We start from the raw sequence: 17,773 nt of genomic DNA on the forward strand, positions 1-17,773 counted from the left end.
TTGCTGACTGTAATCATTCTGCTATGTATTAGATCATCCCAATAAGACTTGTTTTTCAAATCAAATCTTTCCCACTGTTTTTCCATCTAGTCACAGTCTTTTAGATTTTTCCCATAATTTTCCTATTGAAATCATGTGTCATCACTTGGAAAAGTTTACAGTTTCATTTCAGAGATTTTACTGTTCATGTATTTTAAAAGATAATTCAGTAATCTAAACACCTAGTCCAATAGTAACCACTGAGGTATCTCATTATTTAAAATTCCCTATCTAGGAGTTCCTGATGTGATGCAATGGGATCCTCGGTGTCTCTGCAGCTCAGGACACAGGTTCAATCCCTGGCCCAACATAGTGGGTTAAAGGATCCAGCATTGGGAGTTCCCGTGGTGGCTCAGTGGTTAACAAATCCGACTAGGAACCATGAGGTTGCGTGTTCAATCTCTGACCTTGCTCAGTGGGTTAAGGATCCGGCATTGCTGTGGGCTGTGGTGTAGGTTGCAAACTCGGCTCGGATCAAAAAAAAAAAAAAGAACTTTTCCTTTTCGTTCACAGCTTAGCTAACTGGCATTAAAGGCCTTGCTTTGGCCTTTCTCAGTTTTCAATGTGCTTTCCTCGCTAAGCTCATTCATATCTAGCTTTTGATTTAAAACGAGAAACTTGAGCCTCTTCCTTTCACTTTAACTCTTACAGCTCATTGAAATGTTATTAACTGGCTAAACTTCAATATTGTTGTGTCTCAGGGAATAGGGAGGCCCAAGGAGAGAGAGATGGAGGAATGGCCAGCTGATGGAGCAGTGAGAACAAACACATTTATCAATTAAATTTGCCGTCTTATATGGATATGGCTCATGGCGCCCCAAAATAATTACTAGTTTCCCCAGACAGACAGATACACACACACACACACACGCACACGCACACGCACACGCACACGCACACGCACACGCACACTTTGCTTCTTCTTGCTTCTTTTCTTTGCTCTGTCAGACTCTCTGCCTTTGCTGTCTTACTGACTTTTACTAAAAGTTCTTTGAGATTTAGCTGAAAGGTCTGGACTCATAGAAGCTTTACCTAACTCTTGCCTCTCCTGAGTTCTCTTGTATCGGGTTGGCAGTATATCACCGTTGTTCTTTCCACATCCTGCTGTATAATCGTCTTTGTGACTGAAGACTTTGAGTGCCTTCAAGACAGGGATATGGCTTATCCATTGTGTATTCTTCCACCCTCCATCCCCTGGGCCTAACCCAGCCTCTGGCATGTAGTGAATATTTTTTTAATGTTTTTGTTTGTTTGTTTGTTTGTTTTGTCTTTTTGCCTTTTCTAGGGCTACTCTTATGGCATATGGAGGTTCCCAGGCTAGGAGTCTAATCGGACCTGTAACCGCCAGCCTATGCCAGAGCCACAGCAATGCCAGATCTGAGCCGCGTTTTCGACTTACACCACAGCTCACGGCAACGCCGGATCCTCAACCCACTGAACAAGGCCAGGGATCGAACCTGAAACCTCATAGTTCCTAGTTGGATTCATTAACCACAGAGCCACAACAGAAACTCCTGTTTTTTTAATGTTGATGAATTAAATAATATATAAATCCTATCTAGGCACCACAACATTTAGTATCTTTAAGGACTTTCTTCAACATGTATGGAAACGAAATGTTTCCTTATCAACATCTAGTCTAATTTTACGTTCTCTCCATCATTGCTTTTCAGGCATACTACACTGATCATGTGGCAATACAACACTAAAACTGTGCTTCAGCATTTACACGTAGAATCTTTACGTACAGAGCTTCTACAGAAGTCCCTGAGAGTTCCCATTGTGGCTCAGTGGGTTAAGCACCCCACTAGTATCCATGGGGATGTCAGGTCTATCCCTGGCCTCACTCATTGGATTAAGGATCTGGCATTGCCACAAGCTGCAGCGTAGGTCGCAGATGTGACTCAGAACTGACACTGATGTAGCTGTGGTGTAGGCTGGCAGCTACAGCTCCAATTCAACCCCTAGCCTGGGAACCATATGCCACAGGTGCAGCCCTAAAAAGACGTGTGTGTGTGTGTGTGTGTGTGTGTGTGCGCGCGCGCACGCGCGCACGCGCGCGCTTCCATCCCAAATACCTTCTGTGAGAGAATCTTTTAGAACGTCTGATCTGACAAATATGTATGTACCTATAGAGCAATGAGGGAGGATATTTGAAATCAGGAAAACCGGACACAACATTTACATCTACCTTGCACGCTGGATCAGCCTATAGGCAATGTACTTTCGGAATAGGTATCCCAGCCGAACTGTGTCCGTATGAAGTGTCTCAATTATGAGCTTCTTAGCTGTTGTGTATAGCTGCGAAGGGAGTTTAGAAGCTTCTGTGGCCTGATTTAAGAGTATCAGATTCTTCCGCTGAGCCTCCACATCAACAAAATACTTCTCCTCTTTGAGCTCTTGGGTATAGGAAGTAGATACAACCATCTTGGGTTTCTTGGTACCTGAAACTGAAGTCAGTATCCAGGACTTATCAATAGGGGGAAATCGGGATGTCTGGTCCCATTCAGAAGGCGAGCTCTGCGATGTTTTGGGTAGTTGAGTCATAGGAGAAGGTAGCGATGTTACAGGCTTAATGGGAGTTGGGAGGACCTCCTCGTCAATGTAAGGGGTTTGTGATACTGGTGTCCTATAATCAGTGAGATGTGTTCTAGACTGTTCCATGGCAAAAGGATCTCGGGATCTCTGGGTTTCTTCAGAAGTGTCAGAGACCTCTGATATTTGGGACTTCTTAGTGGCAAAAGGGGCTTGAGATGCCTTGAAACTTGGCACCCTGGGATGGACCAATGCAGATTTAGATTTCAGAGGAAAAATAGTTGACAATCTTTCCTTACTTGTCTTAGATACAGGAGATGGCAAATCCTTCTGGGGCCTTCCAGAGATTGAGGGAGCCATTAGTGTTGGGGGAGGCCCAGGTATGGGAGAGATCCAGAGTGGGGAAGCTTGCCCAGGAAGAGTCCGTGGTGGCAGATGCTGCCGAAGGATATTAGAGGCTTGTAGATAGGGAGATTGGTCATGGGTGGCAGGGGTCTGGGATGCCTGAAGCTGCTCAGAGAGGGTTAAGGGTCTAGATTCCAAGAGCTCCCCAGGGATGGAAGAGGCCCAAGGAACCAAAGGCTTCCTAGGAGAGAGAGGAGCCACGATACTGGGAATCTGTGCAGAGGTGGCTGGGACTCTAGAGCTAAGGGGTTGTCTAGAATCAAGAAGGGGCTTCAACATCAGAGGTGACTGGGGAGTCAGAGAGTCCTTAGATACGAAGCCTTGCCTAGAAACAAAGAGGGCTTCCAGTGCAAGAGGCTGTCCTGGTATGGGAGGCAGCTGAGATATTGGGCTAGGAGCTGGTGTCGGGAACTGAACAGAGGTGGACTGACCCTTAGAAACTGGGATCTGTCTAGGGGAAGGAAAAATTTGTGGTGCCAGGAGCTTCCTCGGGTCTGAAGGAATCCTCATTCCTGGGGATTTCTCAGGGACAAAAGGAGATTGTGTAAAAGGAAATGTAGATGTCCGCAAAGTAGTAGAAGGGACCTCAAACCTCAGGGACTTCTCAGCAATAGGAGCAGATGATGCTGGGGACTTCCTAGGAATGCGAGGAGCATGTGAGATGACAGATTTATCAGTAATGGTAAAGATCCCAGCTTCCAGGGTGTGTCCTGAAGGAGAACCAGCCCAGGGCTTTGAGGGCTGCTCATCACTGAGAGAAGCTCTCGATATCAGGTCCTGCTCAGACAGAAGAGTAACACCCATGGACTGGGCCTGCCCTAGGGTAAAGGGGGCTCCTAAAGGTTGGATTTGTTCTGGGGTATGGGCAGATTTTGAGGCATAGGCTTTATCTGAGGTGAGATGGACCCCTAATTCCCCAAACTGTTCTGGGGAGAGAGAAACACCCAACGCTTGAGCCTGTCCTAAAGTGAAAGGAGCCCCCAAATCCTGGACCTGCTGAAGGGTGACATGGATCCCTAGCGCCTGGGCCTGCTGAGCAGTGATGGGGATCCTCAGTGCCCGGGCCTGCTCAGGGGTGGCATGGAGCCCCAGTGCCTGGGCCTGCTCAGGGGTGGCATGGAGCCCCAGTGCCTGGGCCTGCTCAATGGTGACGGGGATCCTTGGTGCCCGGGCCTGCTCAGGGATGATGGGGGTCCCCAGTGCCTGGACTTGCTGAGGGGTGAGGGTGATGCCTTGGGCCTGGGCCTGCTCAGGGGTGACAGGGAACCCCAGTGCCCAGGCCTGCTCAGGAGTATGGGCTGCTCCCAAACCCTGAGACATTTTAGGAGTAGGAGTTTCCCCCAATGCCTGAACCTGATAAGAAGTGGGAGTGATTCCCAGTGCCTGGGCCTCTTCAGGGGTAAAAAGGGGGGCCTGCTGAGGGGTGAGAGTGATTAACTTTGTGGGAGGCTGTCCAGAAATAGAAAAGCCCCCAGGTGAGGAAGGTCGCGTGGAGATGGGAGGAACAATTGGTACGGGGTACTTTCCTTCGGGAAGAGCCCCTAATTTCTTCAGATTCCCATCGAACTCTTTTCTTTGGTGTAGCTGGGCTGTGGCTTTCGGTGTGCTCTTCCACCTGGGAGACCATGTCACCGACGTTTGACTGAGCGCCTGGACTAGTTCTTGTAAAGTCTTCATCTCCTTTGCTGTTTTCTGCGTCTGCCTTTTTTGGTCCTCTGCCTTTTTCCTTGGCTTCTGCTTCTCCTCCGCTTCCTTCCAACTGCTCTCTTGCTCCAGATACCTCACTTTCTTCTGAACCTGTATCATCTGCTGTCCTTTCTCCTTCTCCAGAGGTACTTCTTGTACTTTCATTTTTTGCTTCCATGCTTCCAGCTGCTGCTCCTCTGCCTCCAGACGCCTTTCTTTCTCCTCTTCCCTTTGCTTTTTCTTCTTACCCGGTTCAATCTGCTTTGACATCCTTTGTTTTTGCTGTTCTTTCCACACCTCTTCTTCCTGCCACTGTTTCTGCTTCTGTTGCTCTTGCTTTTCCTCCTTCATCGGGAGCCATGCGCCTTCCTTCTCCAAATTCTTATTTATCATCTCATAGCTCCTCTCTTCTTGCAACTGGTGTTTCAAAATGGTACCAAAATTCTTTTGTCGACCCTCTTGCAAATACTCCTCCCTCCTTTGCTTTTCCTTCTCCTTATGATCTCGCCCTACTGTTGAGGCTGCTGGGATATCTCCTTCACTTTCGATTTCAGTCAAGATCATTTGTATTAAATTATCAGTTAGTGGGTCAAGGCTCTCATGTGAAAGTAAGGTGTTAATTTCCGACCTTGCGCTCAGCGACTTCTGAACAGGTGGTCCCGGCATAAATGAGACTACCTTTTTTTGTTTCATAGGTTTCTCTCCAACTGCATTTTTTATATCTTTGTACTTTCTCAAGATTCTTGCCACATTTTCAGCCACTTTTTGGAAATATTCCTCCATTTTTGACTTTATGATTCCTAATTTTTCAACTTCTGCTCTCTTTAATAATAACTCTTCTTTTGGCACTGTCTTTTTATCCAAAGGCTTTCCTGTGGCATCGATTTTCTCTTTTAGGAATGACACTATGGCTTCCTGAAATGCTTCCAGGTTACTCTGTTCACTTTTGTCATCTGCAATTCCTAAAGTCTCTTTAGTTATCCTAGGTTGTGTTTTAACAAGTTCATGAGACTTGACTGTCTGGGCGAGCGCCACCATATCCTTTTCTTCAGTTTTTTCTTCTTTGCTTGCAGTGGTTCCTGGAGAGATTTGTTGTTTCTTTCCTTTTAGTTTTACCTTCTCAGAGGAATAATCAAGTTGGCTGACACTGGATGGCTCTACCTGGCTACTCATTTTTGCCGCCTCCTTTTTGCCCTCTTTATCCATTGACACAGGGGTGAGTTCCTCTTTTTTCTCTGAAGCATTGGGACTTTTGCTAAGCGAAGGTTCAAGTTTGGCCTTCCTGAGCAGTTCCCATATACCGCTTGTTCCATCTCTGCTGCCTTGGCTCTTTGTGTCCATAGAAGGAAAATCGGCAGGGGGATGTTGGCTTTTTGTTTCAGGAACTGACTTTGATTTGGCTTCAGAAAAGGATTTCTTTTCTTTTCTTTTCTTTTCCAGCGCTTGTAAGTCCAAGTCGTGATCGAGTTTGGTCCCAGAGGCTTTCTGTTTACCTTTGTCATCACTCAGAGTTGATTCAGAGGTCTCCTTCACATATGGGCCTTTTGTGTGCTTTCGTTTCTGTGACTGATGCTGATCAGGCCCATCTTCCTGAACCTCCACTGATACCTTATCTTCAGGGATATCTTTAGAAGACTTTTTCTGTTTTTTTTCAGGTAAAGGGTGCTGCTGCTCAGTTAAATCAGGGAACATTTTCACTGGGCCTGCATGTGAAATAGCTGAGTTCGGCCTTCTCCCCAGAGGTGTGGTCCCTTTTCTTTGGGACTTATCTACAATGTTTGCAAATTCATTGACCAAAATATTGTCTATACTGTCTTCTATGCCACCTTGGCTAGTGGCCGTGGATGACTCTCGAGAAGGTTCAGGTAACACTTTCAGTGCTGATGTGGGCAATGCTTTGAGTTCTGCGCCTCTGGATCGAAGAAGTTGTTCATAGTTTTCTTCTGCTTTTTGAAGTTTCTGCTGAAGCATTTCATTTTTTTCACTGAGATCTTGTATTATCTTCAGAGAAATTCCTTTTTCGTCTGTCTCATTTATATACATATTGGTACCTTGGAGGCTAATAATTTTCACTTCATCATTTAGTGTACTTAAAGCTTTAGAAAGGTTTGCTATTGTTGATGATATATATTTAATAGCATTGTTTTCCAATTTATTGAACATTGCAGTACCTATGAGTTCCTGCAGCATATCTTGGATTTCTGAAATCTTTCTGTTTGTTGCAAATTCATCACTAATCATCTGATCTGGTCTTAAAGCATGAGCTGTTGCAGGTCGCTTTATAACTCTTTCTTTCCAAGATTTCCACAGAGAACCTCTAGACGCTAAAAGGAAAAAAATAAAAACTTCAAATGATGAGAGCTCATTTCTTCTTTTGCATTGTGTTCTATCTATGTTTAAGCTTAAGAAGTTTAGCCTCAATATCTCTGGTCACTGTAGAGGCACGGGTTCCATCCCTGGCCTGGCAAGGTGGGTTAGGGGATCTAGCATACTCACAGCTGAAGCTTGGATTCAATATCTGGCCCAGGAACTGCCATATGTCATGGATGTGACCATTAATTTTTTTTTTTAATAAAAGCAAGGTGTAAAGAAAAAAAGTAAATAAAAGCAAAAATGAAGAGTTTCCACTATGGTGAAACAGGATCAGGCAGCGTCTCTGCAGTGCCAGGGCACAGGTTTGATCCTTGGTCCCCAGTGCAGTAGGTTAAGAATTCGGCATTGCCACAGCTGTGGCGTAGGGCACAGCCATTAAAAAAACATACACACACACACACACACACACACACACACACACAGGGAGGAGTTCTCATCATGGCTCAGCAGTAATGAACCTGACTAGGATCCATGAGGATGTGGGTTCGATTCTGGCCTCACTCAGTAGGTTAAGGATCCAGCGTTGCCATGAGCTCAGATCCTGTGTTGGTGTAGGTCAGCAACTGTAGCTCTGATTCTACCCCTAGCCTGGGAACTTCCATATACCACAGTTTTGGGCCTAAAAGGCAAAAAAATATATACGCACACATACACACACACACATATGTATATGGAGTTCCTGTCATGGCTGTCATTGCTGTGAACTGTGGGATAGATGGCAGATGCAGCTCCGATTCAACCCCTAGCGTGGGAAATTCCATATGCTGTGGGTCCAGCCCTGCAAAGACAAAAGACAAAAAGAAAAAAAATTTATATATATGTGTGTGTATATATGTGTGTATATATATATAAAATGTATGTGTATATAAAATCTAAAATTTCCAGGTTTTTTCTTTTTTCTGCTCTATAATGTTTCATTTTTAATTTTTTTATTAAAGTGTAGTTGATTTATAATGTTTGATCAAGTTCTGTCATACAGCAAAGTGACCCAATCACACACATTTCCCTGTGCTGTACAGTGGGGTCCCATTATCCATCCACTCCAAATATAACAGTTTGTATCCAAAAAACTCCCCAAATGCCCATACATCACACTCCCTCCCCTTTCCCCTCGGAAACCCCAAGTCTGCTCTCCTTGGCCATGACCTATTTCTGTTTTTTTGTGTGTGGTTTTTTTTTTGTTTGTTTGTTTTTTTAGATAGGATCATCTGTTCCATATTATAGGTTTCATAAATAAATGATATAGTATTTGTCTTTTCTTTCTGGATTACTTCACTTATTATGAGAGTCTGTAGTTCCATCCATGTTGCTGCAAATGGCATTATTTTGTCTTTTTTATGGCTGAGTAATGTTCTATTGTATTTATGTACCACATCTTCTTAATCCATTCATCTGTCAATGGACATAAAATGTCCAGTTTTTAATATTAAACATGCAAAAAAAATAGGAAAAATCAGTCAATATATATTGTTCAGGAGCAAGGTGAGGAGGTGGGCAGATGTTGGACTTATCACAAAAAAGACATGCAAAGAAGCAGTTATAAATATGTTTAGGGAGTTCCTGTTGAGGTGCAGCAGGTTAAGAAACCCACTAGTATCCATGAGGATGCAGGTTCAATTCCTGGCCCCACTCAGTGGGTTAAAGATCCAGAGTTGCCATGAGCTGTGGTGTAGGTCACAGACAGTTTGGATCCTCTGTGGCTGTGGCTGTGTCTTGGGCCTGCAGCTGTAGCTCTGATTCGACCCCTAGCTTGGGAACTTCCATATGCCACAGATGTGGCCCTAAAAAAAAAAAAAGAAAAAGAAGAAAAGTATAATGACAATTACTCATCAAATAGAGGCTATCGATAAAGAAATGGAAATTCAAAAAGATACATGCCCCCAATGTTCATTATAGCACTATTTACAATAGCCAAGACATGGAAGCAACCTAAATGTTCATCAATAGAGGGATGGATAGAGATGATGTGGTAAAATATACAATGGAATATTACTAAGCCATAAAAAAGAATGAAATAATGTCATTTTTAGCAAAATGAATGGACCTAGAGAGTATTATATTAAGTGAAGTTAGTGAAAAATAAATATCATATGATAGCACTTGTATGTGGAATCTTAAAAAAGGATACAAATGGGAGTTCCCGTCGTGGCGCAGTGGTTAACGAATCCGACTAGGAACCATGAGGTTGTGGGTTCGGTCCCTGCCCTTGCTCAGTGGGTTATCGATCCGGCGTTGCCGTGAGCTGTGGTGTAGCTTGCAGACGAGGCTCGGATCCCGAGTTGCTGTGGCTCTGGTGTAGGCCAGTGGCTACAGCTCCGATTCGACCCCTAGCCTGGGAACCTCCATGTGCCGCGGGAGCGGCCCAAAGAAATAGCAAAAAGACAAAAAAAAAAGGATACAAATGGAAAAAATCAGCATTAGTAAGTAGTACAACGGAAATGAAACATTCACCCAAAGGGACGTTCCCTTGTGGCCTAGAAGTTGGGGATCTGATATTGTCACTGCTGTGATTCAGGTGGCAGGTTTGATCCTTGGCTGAAGAACTTCCACATAACGTGAGTGCAGCCAAAAAAAAAAAAAAAAAAATTCACCAAAGGGACTCAACGGCACATTTGAACATTTGACAGGAGAAAATAAACCAGCAAATCTGATGCTAGATTGGAGTTCCCACTGTGGCTCAGCGGGTTAAGAACCCAACTAGTATCCATGAGAATGCAGGTTTGATCCCTGGCCTTGCTCAGTGGGTTAAGCATCCAGCATTGCTGCAAGCTGTAGTGTAGGTCGCAGGCATGTCTCGAATCCCACCTTGCTGTAGCTGTGGTATAAACTGGCAGCCGCAGCTCTGATTCAACCCCTAGCCTAGGAACTTCCATATGTCTTGGGTTTGGCCTTAAAAAGAAAAAAAAAATTTACTAGAAATTGTCTAATTTGAAGAACAAGGAGGAAAAAGAATAAAGAAAAATAAACAAATCCTTAGAGACCTATGGGATACCATCAAGCATACAAGCATACAAGCAATATAAATCCTAGAAGAGGAGAGAGGGACATTAAATATATTTAAAGAAATAATGGCCAGGAGTTCCCATTGTGGCTGAGTAGTTAGTGAATCCGACTAGGAACCATGAGGTTGCGGGTTCGGTCCCTGCCCTTGCTCAGTGGGTTAAGGATCTGGTGTTGCTGTGAGCTGTGGTGTAGGTTGCAGATGAGGCTTGGATCCCGCATTGCTGTGGCTCTGGCAGAGGCTGGTGGCTACAGCTCCGACTCGACCCCTAGCCTGGGAACCTCCATATGCCGCGGGAGGGCCCAAGAAATGGCAAAAAGACCAAAAAAAAGAAATAAATATTGGCCAAATCATTCCAAATTCAATGAAAAACATAATCTACACATTCAAGAAGCTCAGCAAATTCTAAGTAGATAAACACAAAAAGATCCATACCTAGAACATCATAGTCAAATTCTTAAAAGCCAAAGTGAGAATCTTTAAGCAAAAAGAGAAAAATGACTCATTAAGAACAGGGAAACCACAATAAATTTAACAGGTCATTTCTTATCAGAAAGAGTGGAGACAGAAGGCAGTGGGATGATATATTTAAACTGCTGAAAGAATAACACTGCTAACCAAGAATTCTGTATCCAGCAAAATTATTCTCCAAAAATAACCAGCAGAATTCGCTTGTGATGCAGCAAGTTAAGGATCCAATGTTTTCATTGCTGTGGTTCCAATTGCTACTGCAGTACAGGTTCAATCCCTGGCCAGGGAATTTCTGCATGTTGTGGGCGAGGCCAACAAACAAAACAAAACAAAAAAACACCAGTAAATTTGATGCTAGATTCCTAGAAGGTAAGACATCCATTCCTTGAAATAACAATCTTCCCAAAGCAGCATGCATGTACAACTCTCATAACCATCCTTATTGCATGTGTTTTTAAATTCTTCTCTAAGTGTATTACAGAAGAGCTATCACATTCATTCACTGAAATAAGTACCTGCTTCCCAAGGTAGTTTGCATGTACAACTCTAATTTTTTTTTTAATGAAGGTAAGAAGTAATATATACCAGCAATTCCACTCCTGAGCTTCTAGCCAGAGAAAGCCCATAATTCAAAAAGATACATGCGTCCCAATGTTTATTACAGCACTGTTTACAATATTCAAGACATGGAGCAACCTAAACGTTCATCAATAGAGGGATGGATAAAGACGATGTGGTACAATATACAATGGAATATTACTAAGCCATAAAAAAGAATGAAATAATGTCATTTTTAGCAAAATGAATGGACCTAGAGAGTATTATATTAAGTGAAGTTAGTCAGATGGTGAAAAATAAATATCATATGATATCACTTGTATGATGAATCTTTAAAAAGGATACAAACAAACTTATTTGCAGAACAGAAACAGACTCACAGACTTGAAAACAAACTTATGGTTACTAAAGGGGATAGGTGGGAGGCATGGACTAGTGGTTTGGGATTGGCATATGCACACTGTGGTATATGGAATGATTGGCCAATGGAGAAGTACTGGATAGCACAGGGAAGTCTACCCAACATTCTGTGATGGTCTATATGGGAAAAGAATCTGAAAAGGAATGGATGTGTGTACATGTATAACTGAATCACTTCATTGTACAGTAGAAATTATCACAACATTGTAAATCAGCTATACTTCAATAAAACTTTTTTAAAAGTGGAGGGAGTTTCCATTGTGGCACAGCAGAAACGAATCCCACTAGTATCCATGTGGATGCGGGTTCGATCCCTGGCCTCCCTCAGTGAGTCAGGGATCCGGTGTTGCTGTGAGCTGTGGTGTAGGTTACAGACATGGCTCGGATTCCAAGTTGCTGTGGCTGTGGTGAAGGCTGGCAGCTGCAGCTCCAATTCGACCCCTAGCCTGGGAACTTTCATATGCTGCAGGTGTGACCCTAAAAAGCAAAAAACTAAAAAATGGGAAAAAGGAAATAGTTTTGCATAGAAAGTTAAAGAACTGCCTTCCTTCCTCACCTTCCAAGACAAGTAACATGCAATAAACACTTGGTAAATGTTTTGAATGAATGCATGTACGATTACAAAATGAAAGAATAAATACATGAGTGAGTATTCAAATGAAAAAAAAAGAAATAATATATACCAACAGCAAGTAAGCATACGAAAAGATGCTCAATATCACTTGTCATTAGAGAAGTGAAATTACAGTGAGGTACTTTTACATATATATTAAAAGAGCTAAAATGATGAAAAGCATATGGAACAATAGGAACTCTTGTTAATTGCTGGTGAGAATGAAAAATGGTACAGATACTTGAGTAGACAGTTTGGCAGTTTCTTACAAAATTACTTGCAGAGTAATGTAGTCTTAGCATTTGATCCACTGATCATGCTTCTAGGTATTTGCCCAATTAATGTGAAAGCTTATGTCCACACAAAAAACTTGCTTGAGAATATTTATAGGAATCACCAAAACCTGGAAGCAGCCAAAATGTCCTTCAATAGGTAGATAAACTGTGGTACACCTGTACAATGGAATATTATTCAGCAATAAAAAATAAGGGGTTTTTTTTGTTTGTTTTTTGCCTTTTCTAGGGCTGTACCTGAGGCATATGGAGGTTCCCAGGCTAGGGGTCTAATCGGAACTGTAGCTGTCGGCCTATGCCACAGCCACAGCAACGCGGGATCCGAGCTGCGTCTGCGACCTACACCACAGGTCACGGCAATGCCAGATCCTTAACCTACCAAGCAAGGCCAGGGATTGAACCCGCAACCTCAAGGTTCCTAGTCGGATTTGTTAACTATTGAGCCACGACAGGAACTCCAAAAAAAATAAGTTATTCACCCCTCCCAAAATGTGGAGGAAACTTAAATGTAAATTGCTAGAGAGAGAAACCAGTCTGAGAAAGCTATATACTGCATAATTGCAATCATATGACATTATTCATAAGTCAAAACTATAGGGACACTAAAAAACAGTGATATGCCAGAGTCCTGGAGAGAGAGGGGAAGGATGATACAAAGGCATTTTTATTTATTTTTTTTATATAATTTTATTTATTTATTTATTTTTTTTTTGGTCCTTTTTTTTTTTTTTGCCATTTCTAGGGCCACTTCTGTGGCATATGGAGATTCCCAGGCTAGGGGTCTAATCAGAGCTGTAGCCTGATTAGAGCCACAGCAACGTGGGATCCAAGCCAAGTCTGCGACCTACACCACAGCTCACGGAAACGCCGGATCCTTAACCCACTGAGCAAGGCCAGGAATCGAACCCGCAACCTCATGGTTCTTAGTCGGATTTGTTAACCACTGAGCCACGACGGGAACTCCCAAAGGCATTTTTAGGAAGGAGAAACTATTCCTTATGCTGCCGTAATGGTGGACACACAACACAGAACTCTACAGTACAAAGAGTGAAATAGTATAGGTGCATGTTTAAAAATGACCATCTAGGAGGTCAGGGGAACCCAGGAGGAAATTCAGACTGTGATAAGAGAATCTAATTGTACCAGAAAGATATGACACTACCTCACTGAAAGAAACTGGAGGGGTGGGGCCGGGGAAGTGTTGCTGATCTAAGAAACTGGAAATGAAAGGATTCTGTAAGGCATTGTAAGTTCATTTTAAAGGCAAAATGAACTACATATGAGGGCCGTATTCTAGTTGATAAGTAGTTCCCACAGAGGTATGGATTAATAATTCTGATACTACTGTACATGTATACTGGAACTGAAAATTGAGTAAATGCATGGCAGATGGTAGGAACAGGCTTCTCATTGTTTGGGTAGGAATTTACCTGTAAGAAAGGGGAGGGAGCTAGAATGACCCATGTGATAATGAATTAGAGTTAAGAGTTAAAAGCATGAATAAGAACTCATGTTTAGGGGATCCCGTTGTGGCGCAGTGGTTAATGAATCCGACTAGGAACCATGAGGTTGCAGGTTCCATCTCTGGTCTCCCTCAGTGGGTTAAAAGGATCTGGCGTTGCCATGAGCTGTGGTGTAGATGGCAGATGTGGCTTGGATCCCACGTTGCTGTGGCTCTGGCGTAGGCCAGTGGCTACAGCTCTGATTAGACCCCTAGCCTGGGAACCTCCATATGCCGTGGGAGCTGCCCTAGAAAAAGGCAAAAAAAAAAAAAAGAAAAGAAGAACTCATGTTTAGGAGTTCCTGTTGTGGCTCAGCGGTAATGAACCCAGCTAGGATCCACGAGGACGTGGGTTCAATCCCTGGGCCCGCTCAGTGGGTTAAGGATCTGGCAATGCCTTGAGCTGTGTGAAGGTTGCAGACACGGCTCAAATCTGGCATGGCTGTGGCTGTGTTAGCTGTGGCCAACAGCTACAGCTCCGATTTGACCTCTAGCCTGGGAACTTCCATATGAGTGTGGCCCTAAAAAGACAAAAAAAAAAAAAAGAACTCATGTTTAGCTTAAAGAAATTACATAAGATTATATACAAAATATTTATAGATATGTGTATATTTATGGGTTATTCATACACACGTTTTTTCGTTGCTCTGTCACATTGAGAGGGCTGAATGGAATTTACATGCCATAATAGCACTGACCACACCTAGCAATCAGATCTTATTTTTTTGTTTTGTTTTGTTTTGTTTGTTTTTTTAGGGCTGCAGGTGCAGCATATGGAAGTTCCCAGGCTAGGGGTGAAATCAGAGCTACAGCTGCTGACCTACGCCACAGCCGCAGCAATGCCAGATCCGAGCCGTATCTGCAACCTACACCACAGCTTTTGGCACTGCCAGAACCTTAACCCACTGAGTGGGGCCAGGGATCGAACCCTCATCCTCATGGATACTAGTCAGGTTCGTTACTTCTGAGCCAGGACAGGAACTCCCAAATCTTCGTTTTTAATACTGTTCTCCAATTTAAAAAAACAGAAATCCTTGGAGAAATGCCAGATCATAGGATTGAGGCAGGAAACATTCAGGATGAATCTGAAGCATCTTGTAAGTATCAGAAAGTAAGGAAATGCTAAAAATAAAAAGATGAGAATAAACTACATTAACTGGATATGTGCAAGAGGCACAGGAACCAGCTGAAAGAGGTGTTGATGGCCAAAGCTGGAACAACTTGATTGAGAAAATAAAGTAGTACTGGATTATAACCCAAAGTATTAGAGTGAGTTCATTTTGAATTAATAATAAATTACTAGGTAGACAGACTCTTGTGCATAAAAATTTCGAATAATTTATATAGCTGCTCCACCCCAGAGGAAGAGGAGCATAACTCCCCATTCCTTTAATGTGAGCTGCACATACAGACTTCCTTTTACAGAGCACAGTATGGAAAATGAGGGAAAAGAATAAGTTTGCAGTGGAGAAACCTGACAAGCAGTATTTTAGCTAGGTGATCAAGGTCAACATCCAGTCATAAATCACTTGATAATATGTACCCTTGAAATGATATTGTGACAATGGTACTTTACCTCTATGAGCTTTCTCCCAAAACCCCATAACCCCAGGATGAATATGAGAAAATTATCAGACGAATTCCAACAGAGGGGCATCTTACAGTATGCATAACTGGTAACCTCAAACCTGTCAAGGACATCAAACACAAAGAAAAGTCTGAGAAACTATCAGCCAAGAAAACCTAAAGAGGGGAGTTCCCATCGTGGCGCGGTGGTTAACGAATCCGACTAGGAACCATAAGGTTGTGGGTTCGGTCCCTGCCCTTGCTCAGTGGGTTAAGGATCCGGCGTTACCGTGAGCTGTGGTGTAGGTCGCAGACGCGGCTCGGATCCCGGGTTGCTGTGGCTCTGTCGAAGGTCGAGGGCTACATCTCCAATTAGACCCCTAGCCTGGGAACCTCCATATGCCTCGGGTGCTGCCCTAAAAAGACAAAAGACAAAAAAAAAAAAAAACCCACACATGGAACACTCTCCAGAATAGATCATACTAGTGTACTAGACTATAAAGCAAGTCTCAATAAATTTAAAAGGATTAAAATAATACGAAGTATGTTCCTCAATTACAATGTGATAGATAGACAAATAGGTAGATAGGCAGACAGTTAGATTATATATAATCCCCTTCTGTTTCTGGGTCCATGGTTGAACCCTGACACAAGTTCTTTTCTTTTTTTTTTTTGTCTTTTTGCTATTTCTTTGGGCCGCTTCTGTGGCATATGGAGGTTCCCAGGCTAGGGGTCTAATTGGAGATGTAGCCACTGGCCTACGCCAGAGCCACAGCAACACGGGATCTGAGCCGCGACTGCAACCTACACTACAGCTCTCGGCAACGCCAGATCCTTAACCCACTGAGCAAGGGCAGGGACAGAACCCACAACCTCATGGTTCCTAGTCGGATTCGTTAACCACTGCACCACAACAGGAACTCCCTGACACAAGTTCTTAATACAACACTAAAACTATGATCCATATAAGAGAAAAATTATGAATTGATTGAACTTCATCAAAATTAAACACTTTTGGGCTTCAAGGCACCATTAAGAAAATGAAAAGACGGAGTTCCAGTCATGGCGCAGCGGAAATGAATCCGACTAGGAACCATGAGGTTGCTGGTTTGATCCCTGGCCTTGTTCAGTGGATCAAGGATCTGGTGTTGCCATGAGCTGTGGTGTAGGTCCCAGACTCGGCTGGGATCCCGAGTTGCTCATAGGGGGGCAGCTACAGCTCTGATTCGACCCCTAACCTGGGAACCTCCATATGCCGGAGGTGCAGCCCTAGGAAAAAAAAAAGAAAAGAAATGAAAAGACAAGCTACAGACTTGGAGAAAACATTTGCAAATCATTTTTCTGTTAAGGACTTGTATCCAGGATATACAAGGAACTCTTAAAACTCAATAATATAAATGGGTATTTGCATAGACATTTTATCAAAAGAAGATATAGGAATGACTAATAAGCATATGAAAAAGTGCTCAATACCATTAGTCATTAAAGTAATGCAAATTAAGACCACGGTGAGAGGGAATTTCCCTGGCACAGCAGGGTAAGAATTCGGTGTTGTCACTGAAGTGGATTGGGTTCAATCCCTGGCCCAGGAACTTCTGAATACCAGGGACATGGCCAAAAAAAAAAAAGCACAATGAGATACCACTTCATATCTATTAGAAAGGCTTTAACAATAACAAGCATGGGAGTTTCCATCATGGCTCAGTGGTAATTAACCCGGCCAGTATCCATGAGGACTCAGGTTCGATCCCTGGCCTTGCTCAGTGGGCTAAGAACCAAAATTGCTTTGAATCGTGGTGCAGGTCGCAGACACAGCTTGAATGCCTTGTTGCTGTGACGTAGGCCAGGGACTATAGCTCCAGTTCAACTCCTGCCCTGGGAATTTCCATATGCCTCAAGTGTGGCCCTAAAAAGACAACAAAACAAAACAAAAAAAAGGAAAAAGAAAAAAGAAAGAAAGACAGACAGAAAGAAAGAAAGCAAGCATGGTTGAGGATGTGAAGAAACTGGAACCCTAAAACCCTGCTGTTGGAAATGGGAAATGGTGTTATCACTTGGGAAATCAGTTAACAATTTCTTAAAAGTTAAACATAAGTTTACCAGCAATAGATAAATGAATGAATAGAAATAGAAATGGATAGAAATTCTACTCCTAGATATCTACCAAAAAGAAATGAAAATTTACGTCCTCACAAAAACTTATACATGTGTGTTGATAGCAGCATTATTCAGAAAAGGCAAAGAGTGAGAACAATGCCCATGTCCGTGAACTGGTAAATGGGTAAACAAAGTTTGGTATAGGCAAACAATTG

At 43.0% G+C, this 17,773-nt stretch overlaps 1 protein-coding gene across 1 annotated transcript in view; it reads right to left on the bottom strand.

The window, feature by feature from the left end:
- FAM186A (family with sequence similarity 186 member A) overlaps positions 1-17,773 on the bottom strand; it is a 45,397-nt gene that overhangs the window by 8,272 nt on the left and 19,352 nt on the right. Inside the window, exon 4 of the mRNA XM_047785709.1 lies at positions 2,231-6,989. Coding sequence (XP_047641665.1) covers positions 2,231-6,989 — 4,759 coding nt within the window. The remainder of the gene's footprint in view (positions 1-2,230; positions 6,990-17,773) is intronic.

The sequence above is a fragment of the Phacochoerus africanus genome, chromosome 7, assembly GCF_016906955.1.
Source record: "Phacochoerus africanus isolate WHEZ1 chromosome 7, ROS_Pafr_v1, whole genome shotgun sequence".
Lineage (NCBI taxonomy): Eukaryota > Metazoa > Chordata > Mammalia > Artiodactyla > Suidae > Phacochoerus > Phacochoerus africanus.